The 23,267-nt window shown below is 33.5% G+C and overlaps 4 protein-coding genes across 11 annotated transcripts; 2 read left to right on the plus strand and 2 right to left on the minus strand.

Annotated features, from left to right (window-relative positions):
- Positions 1–388: 388 nt before the first annotated feature.
- On the minus strand, positions 389–4,381 carry alien (COP9 signalosome complex subunit 2 alien). Its single transcript, XM_066302345.1, has 8 exons — positions 4,024–4,381; positions 3,613–3,933; positions 3,209–3,551; positions 1,680–1,818; positions 1,427–1,617; positions 1,186–1,327; positions 1,059–1,130; positions 389–1,005 (listed from the first exon to the last, which is right to left on the minus strand). Exons 1-8 carry the CDS (start codon positions 4,069–4,071, stop codon positions 933–935), a joined length of 1,329 nt encoding a protein of 442 aa, XP_066158442.1. The 5' UTR covers positions 4,072–4,381; the 3' UTR covers positions 389–932.
- Positions 4,382–4,501: 120 nt separating this feature from the next.
- Positions 4,502–6,242, plus strand: LOC136350536 (prostatic acid phosphatase-like). The gene is made up of 6 exons (XM_066302346.1): positions 4,502–4,708; positions 4,770–4,865; positions 4,923–5,162; positions 5,218–5,527; positions 5,583–5,779; positions 5,831–6,242. Exons 1-6 carry the CDS (start codon positions 4,640–4,642, stop codon positions 5,981–5,983), a joined length of 1,065 nt encoding a protein of 354 aa, XP_066158443.1. The 5' UTR covers positions 4,502–4,639; the 3' UTR covers positions 5,984–6,242.
- A 103-nt stretch (positions 6,243–6,345) lies between these two features.
- Positions 6,346–11,227, plus strand: LOC136350532 (uncharacterized). Of its 3 annotated transcripts, XM_066302339.1 has the most exons (13): positions 6,505–6,633; positions 6,869–7,090; positions 7,412–7,692; positions 7,747–8,412; positions 8,472–8,605; positions 8,658–8,799; positions 8,856–9,258; positions 9,308–9,485; positions 9,541–9,826; positions 9,874–10,027; positions 10,081–10,277; positions 10,334–10,474; positions 11,009–11,227. In XM_066302339.1, exons 2-13 carry the CDS (start codon positions 6,892–6,894, stop codon positions 11,129–11,131), a joined length of 2,904 nt encoding a protein of 967 aa, XP_066158436.1. In that variant the 5' UTR covers positions 6,505–6,633; positions 6,869–6,891; the 3' UTR covers positions 11,132–11,227. The 3 variants fall into 3 exon arrangements, with proteins under 3 accessions (XP_066158435.1, XP_066158437.1, XP_066158436.1); XM_066302338.1 differs by having other exon boundaries at positions 6,346–7,090; XM_066302340.1 differs by lacking the exons at positions 10,334–10,474; positions 11,009–11,227 and having other exon boundaries at positions 6,346–7,090; positions 10,071–10,256.
- On the minus strand, positions 11,228–22,101 carry cic (Putative transcription factor capicua). Of its 6 annotated transcripts, none has more exons than XM_066302330.1 (14): positions 21,370–22,101; positions 21,079–21,310; positions 19,107–19,739; positions 18,708–19,052; positions 18,371–18,471; positions 17,834–18,310; positions 17,557–17,780; positions 17,310–17,493; positions 17,062–17,260; positions 15,717–15,956; positions 15,418–15,670; positions 15,178–15,374; positions 14,646–14,968; positions 11,228–14,590 (listed from the first exon to the last, which is right to left on the minus strand). In XM_066302330.1, exons 1-14 carry the CDS (start codon positions 21,646–21,648, stop codon positions 14,462–14,464), a joined length of 3,816 nt encoding a protein of 1,271 aa, XP_066158427.1. In that variant the 5' UTR covers positions 21,649–22,101; the 3' UTR covers positions 11,228–14,461. The 6 variants fall into 6 exon arrangements, with proteins under 6 accessions (XP_066158427.1, XP_066158423.1, XP_066158425.1 ...); XM_066302326.1 differs by having other exon boundaries at positions 15,418–15,664; positions 15,717–16,076; XM_066302328.1 differs by having other exon boundaries at positions 15,178–15,365; positions 15,717–16,076.
- Positions 22,102–23,267: the final 1,166 nt, after the last annotated feature.

Below are 23,267 nucleotides of genomic sequence, written 5' to 3' on the forward strand. Positions count from 1 at the left end.
CCTATATTTTTTTAATTATCACCTTTTATTACGTCACGATAGCTGGAGCACCATTATAATACTTATACTCTGTATTGTTATTTTTCTTTTTTTATACGCGGTTAAAGTATAGCTCTTTACTCTCGGGACATCTTGTCCACTAAAACATTAATCGGCGAATCCACCATAATAGCAAAATGCAAGAAAATTAAGACTTTTTCTATTATCTTCGTTTTATTAAGATATTTATTTAATTTATCAGCCTGTGGATTCTTTTTGGACGTTTGTGCGAATTCATCTATTAGGATGTCGTTAAATGGTCTGCACGCTAAAAAACGCGGAACTTTTTATTTATCTTGTAGAAAACTGTATTAACTGTTGACACCTTGTAATACTAAAACACCTAAAATAATAAAGTCTTATTTATTAGAAAATGTTAACAACATGAAACACAAAATTGGCAAATTTATTTCGAAAAGAAATCTTGAAAAAGAATAACTTAAATTTTGAAGTTACAGCTACTTCAAAATATATTACAAGAGGAGCAATATTATACTTCACTCTAATAAAACATATTACATTTATATTATTATGTACACCTGGTAATAAATACTAAATGTTGTGAGTGCCTCTCATCACACCTTAAGAAGATAATATTACTATAAGAAAATATGGAACTGTCCTGATGGCAACTCCTCCGATAATATCCACAGAATTTCCTTGTATTATGAAAAGCTAAATACGTGAAAATAAAGTGCGATTTAACTAAAGTACTTTGACATACTCAGTATTAATATTGCCTCATTGAAAAATCGTAAGAAAGGTAAAGTATTAAACACAAAAAATGAAATTACTGTTCTCCATCGCTGTAAAGAAAATGAATAATTAAACACAAAAAAGGCGCTGTGCGCTATCACTTCAACCTCCCCTTCGTCGTTAAGTAGCCCTTGGTATCAGGCCATTTTATTTACAATAGAAGAGTGCAAAGTACTTAACTGATTCGCCCATCTATCTAAAGCATTATACCTACAAAAAAAAGTTTTTTAAAACTCTCTTTTTCACGACATTACATACGATACCTAGCTGTATTTAGAGTAGTTCTCTCGAGAAATAACACTTGGTTCACTTGATCAATTCGCCCTTGAATTGTACTAAAATACAGTAAGTGTGAAGGAAAGGCTCTCATACACATACAAACGTACTCACTTATCTAATATACAGGCAACTAATAAACTTTCCACTTCTTGAACATCTATATTAAGTTCGGTAGAAATAAAAGGTATTTGTATTCTTGTGTATGGTTTGATCAATTTTATTAGCACTTGCGTCCTGATGTTTCTTAAGAGATCTTGAAGTAAAAGCGTTAGCATTTAAATGAAAACATCAGACGTCCCAAAATTACTTCTCACAACTAAGAATTAATTTTGAGACAACCTGTATATGTTACCTTCAATGTGCTCTCGTATAAATAGATCATCCATTATATTCTGCCGGTTTTGCTTTAAAATATGTTCAAATTCATTAATGTCATTATTCTGGTATGCAGTCACTAAATTTGTCATTGCTAATATTTCAGGATCATTTTTATATGGCTTCGCCTCCTGAGAATCAAAAGGGTTAATTCCAGATTTCATTAACCTATAGAAAATAGAGAGAATTCATTTGAAAGATTGAAACATCTAAGCAGTAAAACTGCTTACATATTAGCTAGAACCAAATATTTCAAACAAGTGGTCCTTCTAGGACTCCCAGATTCATCATAGTTCTTGAATGCTTCAAAGAAATCAGTATGTGCCTTCTCAAATTCACCTTCTCTTAGATGCATTTTACCACCACATTCTGAAATTTTAAAATTCATATATAAATAAAAAATATATCCAGGATGAGTCAGATTTTGACTGCTAAAACTTTAATTTGAAAAACAAATCAGAAATGAACTGGTTTCAAGTCATGACCAATGATTACTAATTTCGGCTCTTTTGGCATAGTAACTTACGGCGCTAAAACTAAAAATGCACACACATACATTTTAAAATAACTATAGTCTAGGAATATTCTTCATTAAGGAAATATAGAATGTTTAAATGTAATTTTAAGAAATGAAAATCCTACAAGTATTTTAATGAAATTTTGTCAGTACTGATAACTCATAAAAAAAGTTCTTAATTTCTCCAGTGACATATGCATCAACCACTGGATATTTTTATGTATTAAAAAGGTAGTTAAAGAAAAAAAAATATGCTTGTTACTTTTCATTCTAAACACTCATCAAACAATAAAGTAGAAACATTCAAGGGCGGCCAAGAATAAAAAAACAAGTACAAGCTGTAAAATACATGAAAGAAATAAAAAATCATGGCTCATCCTTCTCTTGTACTACCCAGATATACATTTGTTGAAAAATAAACAAGAATAATTGATAAAGAGGTGGTTGGCATGGCCCCTATGCAAGAATTACTTGTTGATAAAATCAATTATAACCAATATCTTGTATAATTGACTTCATTAATTTTTAGTAATGGAGATAAAATAGAAGAACATGAAATAAAAAATAAAATTTTAAATAAACAAAATGGTTCACAAATCAATGAAAACACAACAGGTGTGCCTAAAGAACTTCAATACAACTTGATTTTTCTCATGCTTATGACTACTGAAATATTGGGCCAAAAAGAAAAGATTAAAAACTGTGTATTTCAGCAATGCCTTATTTTAGAATAACCTGATTTTTAAAATATATTTCCTTTATTGACATATTTTATTGGTACAAACTTTAACTAACTAGCGGTTTAAGAAGAGGTGGCTTAGGGATGGGTCACCCTTAAAATTTTATGATCTTTTAAAACTGAAATTTCCATACAAAATTTATAAGTTTACATTAAATATTATTATAACCAGAAGTACCAGCATCCTGAACATATTTTTGGCACTTACACCTGTCAACTTTCATATCATAGTAAATTTGCAAAATTTCCTAGTAACACTTTTGCCATAATCAATTGATACAGTTCATGGAGGGACATCCTATATAAAATGCAAAAAAAAGAAAAACATTTTACACCATCATTTTTTAAGGTAAAATTGTCTCAAAATCATTACTAAACACCCTGTAAAATAGAAACAAGCAACTTTTTACAAAACATGTTTAGTTGAATCACTATTTTTTGCCTTAAAAAATCTACTATACTAATTTGTACCAATTTTCCTAAAGCACCTATGTATGACATACCTCTAATCACCCCCATAATAAGAGGGTGAGGGATAGCCGACTTTATATGTAATGATTGTTCATACAAAGTCTTCAGTTTCTTGTTGTTTTTCTGAGCAGTATACATTTGAATCTCCAAGGCATATATCTCTAACAATTGAGTCCCTTTCTTTAAATCATCCTCCCCATCATCTGTTTGACAGGACTGGTGCAATTGTTTAAGTATTTTAGCCAATTTATTGAAGTCTTCCCTATCATAATAGAGCTTTCCTAATTTAGTATTAGTTTTGAACCACAACCTATCATTTTTTGCATCCTTCAGAGCTTCCAAAGTAGTTTCATAGAAATTTTGTAAGAGCTCCATCTAAAACAAATATTTATATGTTTACTACTATGAAAACCTGCTAAGGTAGCTCTGGACTTACATTTCGTGATGTAGAAATATAATCCAGGATTGAATTGATAGATTTTTCACTATGATTTCTTGTTACAGCACTTTTGATGTATGTTAAAAGCTGTTTATAGCGAACCATCATTTCATCATAATTTGATAAGCGGAAATTAATTTTAATCATTTGTTTCAGGGCTTTGAAACCCCATTCCCCCTTCTCACCACCCTCAAGATCTAATACTTTTTGAAAGGAAGCTAGGGCAGCTCGGGGTTCCTCCTCTTTCAGAGCTTTACTGTTATAGTACTGATTTTCCAGATCAACGTCGGGTTCAGAATTACTATCTTCTGAGTACTCCTACAAAAGATAAAAGAATTTAGGGAGAAATAATTACCTTGACAAGGAAAGTTAGGTTAGATTGGTGGCATTTTGAGGAGAGACACTTACCAAACCGTAATCTTCCTCATCATCGCACATGAAGTCATCGTCAGACATTTTATTTACAAGTTTCCACACAGGGTTTTAATTAAGAGACCCTTTTAAAGCCGGGAACAAAATTCTTCAAAAAACAAACCAAGCCAGCAGCTGCCCTTGGTAGGAACAGAGCTGTCAATTCATTGCCGGACGGTAACCAAAATTCAAACCAAACGTTGCCACTATTTATGGCTTTTGTACTTACACCTATTTCTGTTATAAACAGTAAATTATTAATTTGAAAATTGTAAATGATATTTTTTAATAGAATATCTCCAAAACCGCTAATTTTGTATACGAATTCGAAATGACTGTCTAGTATTCCACTATTCGCTAGGCATTTTCATATTCCGTTTATATAGGTGTGATTTCAAAAAGTATTTATTAAATGTGGCTCCAACTACTCTATTTGACTGATATGAGAACAAGGCATGTCAAATTGAATTCTATCATTGCTTGTAATCTTGGTTGCATACGCTGGCAAGCGAGTAACAAGTTTTTGTATTTTTATTTTCTTTTTATAATCAAAATAAAAGAAATTAAATACAAAGAATATATTAAACATATTATAATGCTTTAATAGTAAATAATGCTGTTAATAATTTTGTTCGTATGTGCAACTGCTGGAAGTGTAGAAATACCCAAACAAATACATGTTGTAAGTTATTTTTGTTAAATCTCAAATTCTCAATTGTATCTAATTAAAAATATTATTACAGCTATTTAGACATGGAGAACGATCTCCAACTAGTATTTTTCCTAATGATCCTCATAAAAACTATAAATGGGAAGGAGGGCTGGGACATTTAACAAATGTAAGATACTTTCCTATTATGTACCTATTAGTGCAGTTATCCATTGAAACCATTTAGAGGGGAAAATTGCAAATGTACACCTTAGGACAGAACATAAAAGAACAGTATAATGCAATAATTCCCAAATATTATTGGCCTGTAGATGTTAATTTTACCAGCAGTTACTTGGACAGATGTCTTATGAGCGCTGAACTAGTTGGAGCAGGGATGTTTCCCCCTCAGGGAGAGCAAATTTGGAACCTTGACCTACTTTGGCAGCCCATTCCTATACATTATTTGCCAAGAAATTTAGACAATGTAATAAATTAAGGAAACATTTACATATTACATACTTTTACATAGTTCATTTCAGCTCTTAGTAATGAAAAACAATTGCACAGAATATGATAAACAGTTCTTTGAAATACAAAATTCCTCTAAAGTTAAGCAGTATAACAGAGATTATCATGCTTTATATGCATATCTTACTAAACACACTGGGAAAGTTATTGAAAACATAGAAGCAGTGGAATCTTTGTATAATACACTAGAAATTTATCAAATGAATAATATGTCACTGCCATATTGGGTAAATGATACACTAATGGATGAAATGAGGATCATTGGAGCTCAAAATTTAGCCATTTATTCTGAAACTGATTATATGAAGAAAATGAAAGGGGGTAAGCACTTCCAAAGTAATACTTGTACTTTATTTTATGTGAATATTTGAAACAGGTTTCTTCATTAAAACTATTCTGAATTTAATGGAGGCCACTTTGACTGGATCCAAGGAAGTCCCTTCCATAAACACTTATGCAGGACATGATTTAACTATAGTGCATGTTATGAGGGCTTTGGGTTTAGTTAATACTCTTAAACCAGAGTTTGGAGCCTCATTAATTTTTGAGTTATATGAGGATGGGAAGATTGAAGTATGCAATACCAACAATATCTTTATGTCCATCAATGTTGCTTTTCCGTAGGTGTTCTATTGGGATAGTTGGAAAGGAGGTATCCATAGGCAAGTTCTTCCAAATTGCAAGAGTCCTTGCAAAATAAATGAATTTCTTAAAGAATATAAGAAGATATTGCCAGTTAATTGGGCAGAAGAATGTAATGTGGCAAGCGCAACATAGATCTTGGGACCTTATATGATACTAAGCTTTATAGGTAGTTTTCTAGTTCCATAAACTGTCACAGTATTAAAACATACATAAAAAATGTTACGCGAGCTTATGTTCAATAATTTTGGAGAATGCGCTAGGACTGTTAGTAGATTGGTTATGTTCTATTCAGTGTTGCCAAATGGAGCCATAGTTGCCGGAATCGAAGTATTTTTCGACGTTCATTGCGTTCTCCTTTAATGTGTAATAAAAAAATATTGTGTAATGACTATTGAATATATTTTTATTTATATACATATAATTGTAAATGATTTATAATACCTATGTAGTGTTATAACACAATTTATAATAAAACGACTGTAATGAAAGCAAATATTAAATCGAAAATGGCAACGTTGCTTGGAAGCTCCATTTAGTTCTTTCTGAACTTGGTGATTAAAAAATTTATGGAAATTTAAGAATTAATAAGTTATTACATTAAATAAAAGAAATTACATGTTTTTAATAAGAATTATTCTAAAAGCACTTAATGTATTCCAATCAAAATGAGTTTGCTAGTAACTCTACAAGAACAATACAATAAGCTAACAAATACAACAATAGTAAGAGAGATCTGGAAAGAAATAATTAGTGGAAGAAAGTCTCTCATCTCCTCAGATCAGGTGATTGAATACAGTTTCCACTATCCTGTGGATACCAAATTGTATCTTGAGGAACTAGTTAAGAAATTTGATGAAACACTGAAAGAAGATCTGAGAACTATTGATGGAAGTCTCAAAGCATATTTTCAAACTTTCTTGTACTATTGCTTAGGATCTTCAGACAGGGTTTCCTTGCAGTCTTCTCTATTTGCCGCTGAGCTTTACTTAAAGCTAATCTTGCTTCCCTCGGATATAGGAAAGCTGTATTATGAAAAAAACATGTATGCAATGGTGTTGTTTCTCTTGAACAAATGCACAAAACAACAAAACATTCCAACTGAGCAAATAATTGCTGTAATGGAGCTGACATTAAAATATGTTTGCGAACAAAATGCTTCATTCATAATGATACAAGGCACTGCAAACTTGTATGCTAATGTTGTGAAATACAGAGCATCTGAAGGGAATGTTAAGCAGAGTAAGTGGAGTTTGGTAGATTATTTAAACTTAATGCTCCAGCTATTTTATGTTAAACTGGTTGAGCATGACAAAATACTTTTTTACAGAATTAAAGAAAGATGTAAATATATTTTTTTTAGAAACATAAGTTTTCCTTTTCAGAACTGTAAAGTTCAATAAGTTTCGAATAAGTTCTGCATAAATAGCTTTTTGATATCTATACTAATTTAAAAGGTACAGGATGAATATAAATTAAAATAGAGACCTTTTAGTGTAAAGTGTTTCATAACAATATTTATAATAAGCAGAACTTACGAGCAAGTGATTTATTTTTATTTAGGCGATGATCCTCTGATGCTCTTCTGTCAAAAATCTCTCAAAGACCTTCTAATCATTAAAGAACATCCAAAGGAAGTAAAATATGTAATGGATAGTATGTTAAGATGTTTGAGGAGTGATATCAGTAAAAGTATCTCTCAAGAACAGAGAAAGCTTACTACAAACCTATCTAAAGGATTTATAAGAAAAGTGCTTGTGGAAGTTGAGGACCAGAACAAACTGCAATATTTTTTAGATTCCCTTTTTTCCCTGTTTGGCAAGCCAGATTTCGACTATTTTGAGGTAAACTCAGCTGAAAAACCATTCAATCTTAAAAAGGCAAAATGAAACTTTCAGGACTGTGTTGATATCATCAATATGCTCAATGAACAACTTTACAAAGAGCTCCTTCATAGGATTCCAAATTATTTAGAGTCAAAAAATCATGAACACTACTATGCAAATTTAATGGTAATTACCTATTATATGCTGAAGAAGCCCCACCCTGAGGGTTTTTCAAAGTTAGATGTCTTATACTCCATTTGTCTTAAAAACATTATAATTCATATGCTAAACAAAAAGAAGCAGATACAGTATAAAACCATAGAAGTTCTAGCAAATATCTGTTTGCTTGAAAACAATAATATGTTAAATAGAATATTTGAATTGATTAATGAAACTGGGAGCCTAGCATGTATTGAAACAACAGGTATTTTGAAAGCCATGATTAAAATATTGAATGATCAACATGCGGGGCATGCTGTGCGAAGCAAAAACATCCTTTACATTTTATCAAAAATGCTTTGTGCCCTCAATAAATTAGACGGTGATCTGGCATCGCACGTCTTATACTTAATATGCAAAGGAGGTACTCCATTTAGCATAAAAAATATTCTGCCAAATCTTCACAATTTATATTTGCAACTGGCAGAGAAAACCACTTGTACAGCCAGACTGGCAATTATGAGGATATTTTTTAAAATGGCAATGCATTCTGATGCATCTTCTTCAGTGTTTGTAGAAGTATGTTATCTGTTTTAAATATAATTTCTAAAAACATAGTTTCACTAATATTGTTTTAGCATTTGTACAGATCTGTGATATTCCCATCTACAATTCAAGGTAGAGAATATGGCCCTGAGCAGTACTCAAACATACTGTTCTCAGATGAATTTGACTACAGTTTGTTTTTAGCCAAGTGCAGGCTTTTAATAAAGTATGTATTTCTTTGAGCTGTAGTAGACATTTGACCAAATCACTTTCTTCAGATATGAACATGTCCACCACATTATATCACATTTTAACTTTAAAGAGCCGGGTTATTACATTTTATTGAACTCTATGCTGGATTTTGTTAAATACAAAGAACACATTGTTTTAACTGATTATATACTTGAAAATTTCGAAGAAGTAAGGAATTATTATTTTCCGATTTTGCCGTAATAAGGTGAATTTTAATTCTGTAGCTAAGCTGCGTAGATACATTCTGCCATTTGCTCAACAGTTACAAAAGGATCGTATTAAATAAAGGTGTTTACCAGCAAAGTGATTTACCTAAATTCGACATGATCTGCAGCAACCTTTGGGACCTGCTATACGAGGAAACGAGCAGCATCATGAGCATTAAACCTTCTTTTGCCTTAATAGATGTTTTCAAAGATATATTAAATTTAGCTGACGACGAAGAACAGAGAGTAAGATTGTTAAATAACGTAAGCGAGTCTGCATTTAGGGCTTTGAAACAAAACCAAATGTTCATGGGATCTATTATGCTTTTAACCGAACTGTGTATCGTTTTGCGGAGACCTCCGAGAAATGAAATTTTGACTATTTTGGAAAATGTTTTGGACGATCCTAGGACAATGACCCGTAAGTTTATTTATTTGGTCTAAATTTTTCGATTGTTTTTTTTATCTAGTGATTACAACGCGTCATAAGGACACACTAATACAATTAATTTCGTTCTTTGGTACAATTGCAATGATGAACCGTCCAAAGATTCCTATTGCTGTAAAGCTATTCAAGAGAGCTTTAGAAGTAATAGATCCAATTGTTCAATTAACTGCTCTCAAAATGTATTACAATCTTTGTACCGAGTATGTTACTCCCTCTATACTTCATCTTGAAAATCACAGAATATTAATTTTTCAGGATAACACATGAATTTGATGAAATAATCCGCTTCTGCTTTAACCATGTTACTTCAGACCATACAGTTCTGAGTCGTGTTTGCATTACCATTCTCGAAGAACTAATTTACGACACTTATATCCTTTTAAATTCCGAAGATTTTATGAGATTTGTCCACAGACTAGCTTCACGCAGCTTGGGTGAATTTATGATACATGTTCTGGATGAAAGATTCGTGGTTTCTAATAAACACGATGTTGGGCGTTTCTATATGAATACCTTAGTCTACATGAGCGGCCATACTAAGGTATATGCAGTATTTTTATTGATTCTTATTTATATTTGGTCTTACAGTTTGATAACTATCCAGTGTCGCAGAACTTCAAAAAAGACTTAACTATGATGCGAAGTCTTATAGATTATCCAAATGAACTTATTAGGTACCTTTTTACCTCCATACAAATAAAAATCCGGTTTAGCATTCTTAAAGAGATGTGTGCCATATTAGGTTTGTTCTTTATGTTGTTCGGATGAAATATTGAATTGGGTAGTTCTTTTTAGATTCCTTGGTAGCTGGGAAATGTAAGGTTGACGAAAATTTCTTCGTATATTTACACTATTCTTTGTACACATTTAAAGTCATGTCATGCAAACCTTCTTTAAATTATAAAGGTGTGTATTACAGTCAAGTGTGTCGGAGTATTGAAAAGCAGATTGTTAATAGAGATCCAAAGTACAAGCCTGTAGCCTTCTATGGGGTAAGGATTTGGCAATTGATTGAAGATGGAAATAGCTTAAATTTAATCATTTTTAGGAATATGAAACAGAAGTGAAAATGTGTACAAAGTCTTTGCTGAATTTGCTTTTCTTCATTCAAGAAGAAGAAAGGTTAAGTGAACACTTGCTTCCAATTTTTGACACTGTGGCATGTTGGGTTGATCACGTCAAAGCAGAGGTACGACAGAACTTTATAATTGGATTACATTATGTAGAATAACTTGACCAAACGACCAATTGTTAATTTTTGGATATTGCCCAAAATGAAATTATAATCTGACCGTTCACATAATGGTTCCTCGCATGTGTGTGTGAGCACTATTTTAGCGTATCTGTGATATTTCTTAATCATTCACTCGATGTTAACATCGAGTCTTGTGTAGCAACAGTAGTAAAAATCCAAATTGAGCATTTGCCAAGTTCCCGGAGAACCACGGTGTAGTGAACGAAGCACAAAGAACCATTTATTTGATATTATCGTATAAATTGTATATTAATAACGCAATTATTAAATAACACTAGTTAAAGGGCCAGTTTGTTGGATGGTCATTGATAAAACTCTGAATATTGGTTCTCGTTCTGAATGTGTTAAGCATTGTCCGGTAACTTCGGGATATTCTGAAAACTTAATTCTCACACAGTTTTTGTCAAGTTATGCATAACTTCGTTCAATTTTCCTTATGGATACAGCGAGAAAAATAATGCATTGCAGCTTGTACACTATGTACAATATGAGAAAGGCAAGGAATTCGATCATTTATTTAAGAAGTTAGTTCAGTTTCATAAGAGTAATAAAGACCGCCTGGAGAATTATCTTAATAATAGTGAAGGGTGACTAAAAATTCTGGATAACGTACGTATTACAATTGAAGGTGACTTTCGAATATTGTGTACTTGTTGATTATTTTTTAAATAAAACTCTTTAAAAATGTATGTGTCATTTTTTTTATTTGTAATGGGTTTTGTGATCGTATGATGTACAAATACTACTAAAGTGTTTGTATGTACAGACTATGACTAAAGTAAAATGTGCATAACTTTCATTATTTAAAGAGATCATGAAATGCTACTACTTTATTATACGTTTCATCGAGTGGTAGCTGTTAAATCACTTTGCTTAAGAGAAACAATTAATGGCTTAAACAATGGTCTAATCATAAAACACAACCATACGCGTAAATTAATGTCCGTAGAAGTTACCTAAAACACATTAAGCGAATGCTACAGTCGTGCCACTTCGCTATTACCAAGCTGTTCTAAAGGAAAATCTCAAGCGTGCTAAGCTATATTTACTAATAATTATACGAAGCGACAGACAGTCTTAAGCTATAAAGATATCGGAATAGAAATTGTCATTTTGTGTTATCAACAATTTTTGAAACAATGTTTTACTAAAATAAAGAATCTCACCATTAAAAAATCACAATATGACAATTCATTTTATAATTGTAAAATAACCTTAAAAACTAAGTTGATCGCCTCAAAAGGAGGTGCTGGGCGAAATATTTAAAATACTGGTTTTTTATAATTATCATTATGGGGTATGATATTGCACTTCTATTTTTATCTATTATCATTAGTCTCACAAATATTGAAATATAATAATTAGATATAGCCATTATACAGTATCATTCAAAAAATGATTAGAAATTTACAATTAAGGAATTTCATTTTAAAGGCTGCAATCTCCAATTTAAGTTTCAACTGAGATTCTTATGAATTCACCTGTCAATTCATCTGTAAGGAAATATAAATTAAAATGTTTACAAGACAATATTATCATATAGTCCGAGATTGAATTAATTGAGAGATTTGCAGATTTAATATGACACGCCTGAAGTAAAATACACAATATGATTAAAACAATATCCAATAATGCCTCAAATTTGAGGCGATCTAATAAAAAAAACGTAGAAAGGAATTACTTTCAATAATGTATAAAATAAACTAGATATATTAACAATTAATACGCACATACGTTATTGCGACTATGATATACAACAATTTCTTATAATCAAAAATGTCAACGTATCTTTACATAAAACATAATAGAAATAAGAGTCTATTTTTATTGCACCGCGTGTAACATAGACATGGAATAATGTTTCCAAGCAGACTTAAGGTGGCACAATTTCATTCTGAAGCATTGAATAAGATTAGTACAAATTAAATTAAATTAGGAGCACCAGTAAATAAAAGCCAGTAATGAAATGTTATTGCAACAACGGTTAGTGATCCACGACTTCAATTTTCGGTAAAGTAGTTTCGTCTGGATCAATGAGTCACAGGATGGAAATGTTTTTACAATTGTCTATGTTTTGAGCTTAAATAAGTGTCTTCCTCTGTGACGCAAAATATGTCTCCTAAAAACGAATTACCTTGGAAAATATATTTCCCCGAAACTCTTAGGCACAGGGAGCGCACATAAACTTTACTATATCATACATATTCAGAATTATAATATCAGAAAAAACAAACCAAACAGAACGAAGACAAATTTATTTACACAACATACAACATCACGAGCGAAATCATCTTAAAAACACAAATCATTATATATATATATATATATATATATACAGGGTGTTACCTAGCTACGTGTAAAAAATTTAAAGGCGTAATCCTCGACTGATTTTGAGTCAAAAATGTCTAATAAACATATGTCCGCAAATGCCTTGTTTCTAAGATACAGGGTGTTGACTGAAAGACGTTGAAAAAGGTTTTAAAGGTTTTTAAAGGTTTGGTGGTATTTACTAACTTGTTTATTGTTAGTTTTTTTTTGCTACTTCCACTACTATAAACAAGATAGTCAGTGTTATTTTGGTGTTTTACTCTCTAAAGTGAAAGAATTTAGTTCTGTGTCCCAAAAATCAGATTATACCTCAGTATTGAAAATTTTTCAAATGCCTAATTACACTAATCAAGAAATGGCCAATATGGTTTTTGTTTACGGCCTTGCTGATGGTAAGTGTTTGGCAGCGAGGCGCATTTACATGGAAAGGTTTCCAAACCACCAAACCTTTAAAAACCTCTTTTAACGTCTTTCAGTCAACACCCTGTATCTTGGAAACAAGGCATTTGCAGACATATGTTTATTAGACATTTTTGACTCAAAATCAGTCGAGGATTACGCCTTTAAATTTTTTACACTTAGTTAGGAAACACCCTATATATATATAGTACTATCTTGTCGAATTGATGTGATGTTTCGTGTGATTACACGATTCGCAGACATATTTCCAAAAAAATTTGTTTTTAGCAGCTTAAAGACATTAAATTATTGTCGAAACGAAGATATTTACCGAAGTTCTTATGTTATAAGTCACTTTTATTGATCCACACTAACCCATTTTACTGAAAAATGAGATGTTATATTTTTTAACCAATGTAGATCCTATATTTCTCTAAAATTATCATTTGGATATACCGTAGTGGCGTCTAGCACCAACTATGGGAGAGTAACAAATTTTATCTTCGGAAATTCTCAAAACAAAATCCAAATGTAAAACGACCTCTAGAATAGACTTATTCTCTATTTGCTGGTTCTGCCACAGGTACAAGACAAATGGTTTTAAAAAAATCACGTCTGGAAAACTTGGCTTTTGCCAAACTTTCAATGAAAACCTTATGAATTGAAACTTGGCACTTGCACGTCTTAAAACGGCAGCCTCTAAAGTCACAAAAATTACTAAATAGGCTATTTTAAGACGGTAGATTTCCCTAAAAAATACATCAAGGGAATTTCAATTTATTCATTAACTAATCATCACGTCGAAAATGTGATTTACGCTAATCATGTGGTACCCATAACGAGGGAATATGTTAATACTAATTCTAACACTTTTAATTTTGAGAGTTCTGGCAAAGTACCTACTTTGTGTTCTTAATAGATCAATTTTGAATGTTTCCTGCATTCGATTTAACATACATCACACGAACATAAAATTAAGGTAATTTACTACAAGCCCCAAAATTGCACTTGTCGTTAACATATATTTAAAGATCTAATTTAAATCCCTTACCGTCAGGAAGTTTAAACTTACCAGTACCAAATGAGTATCTGCTTCTGACTATCTTCACTTGCCTTATAATAGAATTTAGAATAAGCTTCTCATCAAATGCAGTGCGAAGGAAGACGAATGACAAGGTGGAAAGGCGAATCCAGCTAGCTGCTGGAGGAGACCTTCAAAAGTTCATGCAACCCAGCTGATTGTGGTCCTTGAGGTCCGGGACTTGGGGTAAGGGGAGTCAATTGGTTATTTTGTGCCATCAATTTCTGACGTACTTCGCGTATCTAAAACCACAATTCTACTTTAAAGCCGTTTGAAGACATATTTCTACACATTCACCTTAAGCTGTAAGGTGCCTCTCGTGGGAAAAATATCTGAATGTTCTTCTTGAAACCTGGAAGTGGCTTTGGACGAAGGAAAAAAGGAATGTTCCTTGAAAAGTTGCATTACGAGCTGACGACGTTGCTCCAAAGTCCTTCTATGACCTTTATCTGGGTCTTTAGTTCCCGGTGTTCTCGGGGTCCGTGGTGAAGGTGAAGTGCCTTCATCGGTGTCTTGCAATTCCAACCTGGCGTGCTCCAAAGAAAAATCAGGTCCAAAGAAATGCGTACCGGCTAGAGGTCGAGCAGAGGGTAGAGATAAGGGAGCATCTGCTCCTGAAACTTGAAAGAACGCGTTCCAATGTAAAAAATGTTGGATAAAACTCAATTAGTAACAGTTGTAATTGAGGTACCGTAATTTCAAATATAATTCAACTACATCATGATAATTCAATTACTTTTTAAAATAAAACGTTTGGGCATTTATTGTAATTGTGAAGTGTTATTATTAATATCCTAGCTCTCTCAATTTATTATCTTTTTAAACAGACCTGAGCTTATATCTTCTTCCGGTCCTCTGGCAGGAGCAGTCAAAGGAGGTCCACGATTGTGCCTTAAAGAATTAGAACCAAATAAACTGGGGCTTGGCACTGAGATCGCACTAGGAGACTGGCCTTCTGAAGGTTGAAATCTAGGAAGCGAGGAAAACTTGGCTTCGAAGTTGACTGTTTCAAGTACCCTAAAGAACCTACTTGAAAATTTATTAACTTCAATCCTTAGTAACCACTTACCTATCCATTCCATCCTCAATGTTTCTTTTGAAGAAACTTTTCTTGGTGGAGGGTGACTGGAGATCGATACCAATATCTGAAATTCCTTGAAAACATGTCTGATTCACTGCCAACTGACGCCTTTGTAGGGGAGCGCAACCTAATTGAGCTGGCGTGGGAGCGAGTTTAAATTCCCCACCATTTTCTTCGCGCATATTTGAATCTTCCTCAGATGAACCACTTTCGATTTTCGGTTTTTGGAAAAAAACTGGTCCTAAATTATTTTTATACAAATACTGTTACAAAAAGAAATAAAGTACCTTGGTTTTTCGGGGTGCATGCTTGCGCTTCTTCTTGAGGCTGCGTAGTTGTTGTGACTCTCGCAGGTTGACTGACAATAACCGAATGAGAAGGAGCGCTAGTCACAGTTGCTTTGGGCAACAACTGCACAGCTAAGCGAGGTTGTTCATAACTTTGTGGTTGAACGTACACACAGGGCAGTTCAGAAGCTGCTGTAGACGCCACTTGCATTACGAATGGTTGCCTGTCTGTGGGTCCCTCTGTAAGACACACAGGATGACCATTGCCGATTAGTACTGTTAGAGGGGACTGGTAGTTTTCCGGTGTGAGCTTACTGGGTACTGCCGGTTTAAGGATTGTCAGAGATGAACCATTACCAACTGAAAGATATTGGGAAATATAAAAATGTACGCGGTCCCCGAAAAAAACTAGGACAAAAACATACCACAAATTTTTCAACCTATATGCGAAAAAGGTTCATTTTCATCCTAAAGCGCTTCAGCCTAATGTTGATTAAGGAACTGCGTTTTCCTTATATAGATTTGAAACGCCTTGTAATGCTCATTTGCCAGGCGTGTCGAAAATTATTTAAACGTATATGATCGGACTGACCGACAACGCTAAATGACGACTGCAAATTGGATGTGGGATTGGAAAATGAATGTTGTTCTTACATACAAGACACACTCTGATTCATGTGTGTTAGGAAACGTGACACTTCTCAATTCCCGGAAAACATCCCTGCAGTCATCCCGGACACCCACCCTCGGCAACAACCCGAATAGCCCTTCTCTGTAGTTTAAACATATCACGACCACTCCAGCCTATGCATGTATGCCATATGGCGTGCTCAGGTGAAGCAATAACAAGCGGTTTAAGAGATACAAATAATCGTTTAAGAAATTCTAGTGTTATTGTTGTATTTGTATTTAAATCGAATTGGTGGCATGAACTTGTATTTTAAAATACCAAAGCTATTCAAACATGCAAAATTATTTTATGTTTCAGTAGTAATCATAAGCGTACGAAAGACAACGATTATAGAAAGTTATATGAATTTTTGGTTAAGACACTCTTCCTTTACAAAACAAAACAATTGATCTACACTAAAAATTTTTCATGCGATTATAATCTCAAGTAAAATTTTTAAAGGTACAAATATGATTTTTAATTAATAGAAATCAAAAACATAATTAGCGTTATCTTTAGAAAAAAACCGCTCGGAATTTGAAAATATAAAGACATTTAAGAAAATCCAAACACTAATTATAGTTAAAACACGAACAAAACTAGACCACAAAATAATCTTAATCAAAATTACCTTACATTTACAGTTTCTCTTATTTTTCCAAAAGTCTTACCTACCTGATGAGAAGGCAGTCGTAGGCGTGTTGGGAGCTGAAGGTTCTTCTGACTTTACAGGTTGAGGAGAATAATGAATAGACCTGATACTTCTTTGTTGAAAAGGCAACAATTGATACGAAACTGGAGCTGCAGGACTAAATATACTCGATTGCTGAGGTCCCTCCATGTCGCAATGAGACTCCGAATCCGAATCAGTTACCTAACCAGAGCCCTATTGACAAAATATATTTTTTTCCCCTTTAACTTACCTTCTCCTTGCACTTCAAATCTATTTCCTGATTTACGCCATCGGCAATAACTAAATGATCATCATCTTCCTCATCAAGTGGTCTTTCTCCTTGTGAAGGGCTCATAGGTACATCACATTCACCAGTAGAGCTGAGTTTGCTTCTAACAGAACCTGTCGATGATTTTCTTCTATCTTTATTACACCTGAAGCAACAGTAATTTTTAGAACGTTGGTACAATTATCAATATATAAAAGCTGAAACATACCACTTCCAATCGGGATGAGCTTTAAAATGGGCCTCTTTAACCTCAGTCGCTAATTCATGGTACTTTTTCTTTTCTGTGGAACCAAGTGCGTACCACCACTCTCCGAGAATTTTGGAGACTGTGCGATTATCTTGATTGGGATGTCGTTGATGCACCAATGCCCGATGTACTTTAGAAAAAATCATGAAGGCATTCATTGGCCGCCTGATCCTATCCTTATTATTCTGGAAAAGATTGTTCTATCAAACCTTTTAATATGATCGAAATAATCAAATACCTTTGCTTCTCTTCCATGCAAAGAACTGGTGGATTGTGTCCTTCTTTGCGGAGTGGAGGGGGTCCTTCCAATATCCGCCCCTCCGGAACTGTCTCCATTATCGGGCTCGAATACATCATCGTCATCATCTTCATCCTCAGGATTGTGAAGTACGTCATGATCACCACTCTCATTCTCTGGTACTTCTTTGCTAACAGGCGAAAGAGGCCCTCCGGAAAAATTGTTATTGGACAATATTGGAACCACTGCATGCCATGGCACTGCGAAAGCTGAGGCTGAACTGCCTACTTGAGATACTTGAGAATTTTGGATCAAAGATGGTTGAGATATTGGGGGTTCAATGGCTTGTTCAGGAGTAACGATGACACCGGCAGGGACCGCCCTTGACTGAGATGCTGCGGGAAGTACTGGTACTAATTGCGTGGGATGGACAATTACTGCTGAATGAGAATTCCGCATATGGTCAGTCTGGATCACCTTGAAAATTATATATTTTTTTCGATTTGAAGACTTTTAAAGGGGGCTTGGAGAACTAACCTGTCTAGGGATAGACTTGGCCTCCTCATTGCGATTTTCTAGGTTGTTCTTAATTACTACCAAAATTTTTTCTTGGGACTGGGGAAGGGCATATAAGGAACCTAAAAATAAATTTCGTATTGGCAAAAAGTTTTGGTATTTCATCTAAATAAATAGATAAGCAAAATAGAAAGTATAATCTTAGTTAAACGCTACCAAGATTTCTACATACTGATACAATTGGTTTCAAGTAAAGAAAAATACAAATGCTGTGTAACTTGAATCCGTACTAAGGACACTGCAAGGTGCAAATTAGCAAGAAATCATTAAGACAATTAAAATTTTCAACATAGCTTACCAGCAGTCACATGAGGAGCCAAAGTAACCCTTTCCTCAATTCCTGAAGTTTGTTGTGAGACTACTTGTGAATTTTCCAAAGTAGAAACACTATCCCAAAGTCTAGGCCTTGGGGAGACCCGGATCACACTTTGTGCAGTTTGCACTGGTCGCACTAATTCTGGCCTAATAACCGGCTGATGATATGGAGGGTATGAAGGAGCTCCTCCTCCTATGGGTAAAAATACATTCTGACGAGGACCTACAGTTACTGGAGAGGGGGCGCTAGCCACTCTCGCCACTGGAGAACTTGAAGTTCCTGGAGAAAACGCTGCTGGAGTGGCTGAACGTGAGCTTCCTAGTGAAACTATAGCACAATTGTGTCAATATTTGATTAGGACAAAACTTTGAAATTAATTACCTAACATGTTAGCAACATCAGTTTCTTCTTGATCAAAACGACCCGTAACTCTGCGATCCTGCGCACTTGGCGAGGTTTCAGAATCTCGAGAAGTGTCTTCACCCTCTTGTTTGCTTCCCGCCCTCGGAAATGAGGTTCCACGCAGCCCGTTTCCTTTTTGACTCAAATGGCGAGAGCAATAGCCGCGCCTTTGACTTTCTTTGTTGCAGTTTTCTTTAGAACATAATCTACGCCATTGTTTTCCATTGAATTTCTTACGTATACCATTCGGATTAGATACCACATCCCCTTTTTTATACTTATGTGGAGTAGCAGGTTGACTAGGCGTAACACTACTGGACGACGAGCCTCTACTATGCATGCTACTCCTTTTGCTACCTCCAGAAAGCTTAGCTTCTTCAGTAAAGCCCTCTTGCCTTAATTCGTCTTCACTTTCGCCAAACTCATCATACATTCTGCCATTTGACAATGGAGTACAGGCTCCAACAGATGCGTTAAGAGTTCCAGGTGAAGTGCGAGAATAATCATTTGGCTGAGATGATACCAAGTCTAAATGTTCAAGTTCATCCCACCATGGTGGACGTAACAAGCGCAAGTCTGCCCTTTTAACATTTACTTCGTACGATTTTTCACCTAAAAATTTATTTTATTATGTTTTATATTTCTAAAGTAAGAAATGCTAATTAAGAATGTTTAATTTTCAGGTCTATTGATGGAATACTAATAGTTTATGCCCTTAAAATGTATATTAAAAATGTCAGAAGGTTAAGGACTTGTTTCTATCTGGTTATTCGGTTGTTATGTTTGTTACTAAAAGCTAAAAGTTTTAAACCTACCAAGAAAATTTTTGGTTGACATTTGATGTTAAATATCTTTGAATATAAGAAAGTAATCTGAATATTCAAACTGGCATAAGTATATTAAAGTATGTTTTCTAGTCAACTGTCAGTTTCTTTGGAAACTTCTTTTTTCCTGAGTTTTAGAAGCAGCAGCTCAATTATAAAAATCGTTTTAATCAGCCTAAGCAGGTGTAGCATGCTTTGTGAAGATAAAGAAAAAAATTGTCTGAACAATAATGAAAGAATTTTTTTTTGTTTGACTTTTTTGAGCTTACCTCCCAAGACGCGTTTTTAGGCCAAACACTTTTGTTAGTTGGGCTCACTCATGTCAGGCAATTGAAACAGTACTACTTAAACTTTTGCCTTTACTATGTGAACACAAGCAAAAGAACTTATGCATTTTCCATAGACTGTACAACTTTGGAGGATTGTCCTTATCACTCATAAAACTTCATCTCTTATTCATATTTCTCAAGAATTTATTCAAAGTTTTAAGAATTTAGTAGTCAATATGATCAACATAACATTATGTAATTTCCTCTTTAAAACTGTTATCTGTTACATTCAATGATCTCCAAGAAGTAGATTTGTGTTTTGAGGTGCCTTTTTGGAAAATGAAACATTAATTCTCACTATGACCCCACACGTCGCTAAAGACAAAATTATGTCATAAGGACATTAACATATAATATCCTACCACCTCAATAGGCAGGCAATTAAATATCATAAGGATGTTCAAGAAACATACTGGAAGGAATAAGCAAAAGATTTATGACATAGTTCAAAATAATAAATATGAACCATTAATCTTGGAGGAGTAAATTATGGAAATATGTGATCTAGAGGGTCCATTTTCTTGAACACATATTATAAGTATTAATCAAGCAAAAGGTGTGGAACAGGGGAGATCAATTTCCTACTCAATAAAATCCTGCCTCTAATGGAAATATTTCAAAAGAATTAGCCACAACTGGCTTTTTTCAGAGGTGACCTTAATGTAATGCTTAGCTTAAAGGTTAATAAATATTATTATTAATCAAGATTTGTCTTTAGGAAAAAAATTTTCAGTGTTTAATTTTTTTCACATAAAAATATATAATACTTCATATTACTTAATAATTTGCAGCACTTACCAATGACTGCAGCTACAAATCTTATGGGCTGCCCAGGTTGTCCTTCAAGAATGGAACACACAACACCTTCAACAAACATGCTCTGACTCTGGTTATGTCGGACACAAACTCTTGTCCCTATACTGATCTGATTCACAGAAGGACTGGCATCTCCAATAACGTTGTAACACTCACTATCAAAAACATTCTCATATGTTTTTCTTTCTCCTTTACCATCCAGGACTACTGTGATCTAATAAAGAATAATTTTAAATTAAAACATGAGCTAAATCATTTTATAATTTGACTTACTGCATCACCTCCAGCTTCTTTGATTACTCCTGGCAAATACCAATCTCCTTGCTTGGCAAGTACTCTGTGATTGCACCATTCACTTAATTCAACAAGTGGAGGAGGTAGTGGTGCTTTTTGGTTATTGAAAGAGTATTCTGTAGTAGTCACACTAGGCAATGTTTGCACCACCGATACCGCTATGCAAGTACTGGGATTAGACTGATGTTGAACACCCTCATCTAATTCAGATGGGTCAAATTTACGCTTTTTGGGGAGTTTACGGACTCCCATGTCCATTTTGAAATGTGCTGCAGCTGATAGATTGTCTTACGAATAAGTTCTAAATGGTTTTATGAAAATGTGAGGCATCATCTCCTTCAAAACTATAGATATTTCTGACTTGATTTTTCACATTATTATAAAATTTAATTCGCCTGTTTTCGGATTGACATTTATTAGAAGATGAATCCTTCGGTGGTAACAAAAATATTCTGGTGCTACTTCATGAATGAATTGTTATTATAGTGAAATAGTAAATAAACAATCAAGGCTCCATCTTTGAGAGTGTTGTTCGTCTCTTGGTTGGTCTTCAAAGTTCCATTTGAAATATTTTTAGGAAAAACGATTCTTCGATTTTCAGAAGAAAACTCACAGATTAGGAAAATTAACACGCTTTTTTATTAACACCCACAAACAAGGAACCCAATAATTCCTTGATTCTGAATCAAATAATTGACGAGTTGACGTACTCGAAGCTGTCCAATAAAAAATATACATCTTATTTTGAACATGAATTATGGAATATGTCATTGTTGCGTCAGCAAGAGTATCCGAATGACTTTATAAATGCAAAAATTTCATTTTCAAACATTATTCTTAATATAATTCTTGATTAAAAAAATTCACTTCACATCTAACATGAATATACCATTTTTAACTTTTTTTGCTTTAACTTTTCAATTTGTAAACATTATTTTAAACTAACCTCGGTATCTTTAAAATGTCATATTAGCAATGTTGCATAGCGAAATTCGTGGATAAAATTAAGATATTATTATGTATTTTTGCACCACTTCATTGATATTTGGTAAAAAGAGACAGGCCTACACTATTATTGCACTATTATAACGAGTGAAATCCATAAAGATTTTCTACGTATCATTACTCAATCTTAAAAAAATGAAAAAATGTATATATATATGTTAACAAAAATGAAATATAGCAACACTGAGGCAGCTGGATCCATAATTTTTTCGCATATTTTGAGTCGATGTCTCAAGATTTGAAGCATATAAAATGAAAAAATGCATAATGTTTTTTTTTTGCTACATACTGTTGTGAACTATAATTTACCGTGGCTGTAACAGCAAACGAAAATGAAGTGATAATATATGATACCATTTTATAAAAGTCTATAGAGCTTTCCAGAAATTTTGCAGAGGGGAAAAACTGTAAAAAACGATATCTCAGGATAACATAGAGCAATTGTCTCAAAAATAGTTCAAATTTATGATCTCGCTGCGCTCTATGATTTTACATCAACAGGTTTTCAAAACCTCTTTTATTTTTCCACATGCAAAATAAGTTTTTAAAAATGCGTTTTCAAGGCTCCAAAGCCTTTATTGAGGTGTCCAAGATCAATACAAGATCTTAATTCGAAAATCAGCTCCTTAAAAATTTTGAAATTTTGCTGAAAATTTCCATACAGAATTTTTTATAAATTTTCTTAAAACTTCAAACTAAAAAATACTCTAATATAACGTCCATTTTTATTAGACTTTTCATTCAAACAGATAATGTACAAAGTAGTACGCAATTCAGTGCTATGGTAACACCACACGTATAAAGTGAAATACTTTCAGTGGCATTTACAAAATAAGATCCATACGTCATATCACGTGTCCTAACACCACTCT

This window comes from Euwallacea fornicatus, chromosome 3 (genome assembly GCF_040115645.1).
Source record: "Euwallacea fornicatus isolate EFF26 chromosome 3, ASM4011564v1, whole genome shotgun sequence".
Lineage (NCBI taxonomy): Eukaryota > Metazoa > Arthropoda > Insecta > Coleoptera > Curculionidae > Euwallacea > Euwallacea fornicatus.

Coding starts and splice junctions, on each gene's coding strand:
- alien (XM_066302345.1), bottom strand. CDS start 4,071: ATGTCTGACGATGACTTCATGTGCGATGATGAGGAAGATTACGGTTTG. Junction 1,131..1,185: donor GTTGCCTGTATATTAGATAA/GTGAGTACGTTT, acceptor ACTGTATTTTAG/TACAATTCAAGGGCGAATTG. Junction 1,006..1,058: donor ACTACTCTAAATACAGCTAG/GTATCGTATGTA, acceptor TTTTTTTTGTAG/GTATAATGCTTTAGATAGAT.
- LOC136350536 (XM_066302346.1), top strand. CDS start 4,640: ATGCTGTTAATAATTTTGTTCGTATGTGCAACTGCTGGAAGTGTAGAA. Junction 4,709..4,769: donor TACCCAAACAAATACATGTT/GTAAGTTATTTT, acceptor ATATTATTACAG/CTATTTAGACATGGAGAACG. Junction 5,163..5,217: donor TGCCAAGAAATTTAGACAAT/GTAATAAATTAA, acceptor AGTTCATTTCAG/CTCTTAGTAATGAAAAACAA.
- LOC136350532 (XM_066302338.1), top strand. CDS start 6,517: ATGAGTTTGCTAGTAACTCTACAAGAACAATACAATAAGCTAACAAAT. Junction 7,693..7,746: donor CAGATTTCGACTATTTTGAG/GTAAACTCAGCT, acceptor TGAAACTTTCAG/GACTGTGTTGATATCATCAA. Junction 9,486..9,540: donor TATTACAATCTTTGTACCGA/GTATGTTACTCC, acceptor TTAATTTTTCAG/GATAACACATGAATTTGATG.
- cic (XM_066302325.1), bottom strand. CDS start 21,648: ATGGACATGGGAGTCCGTAAACTCCCCAAAAAGCGTAAATTTGACCCA. Junction 14,969..15,177: donor GGAAGAAGATATAAGCTCAG/GTCTGTTTAAAA, acceptor CGTTCTTTCAAG/TTTCAGGAGCAGATGCTCCC. Junction 14,591..14,645: donor GAGGCACCTTACAGCTTAAG/GTGAATGTGTAG, acceptor TTGTGGTTTTAG/ATACGCGAAGTACGTCAGAA.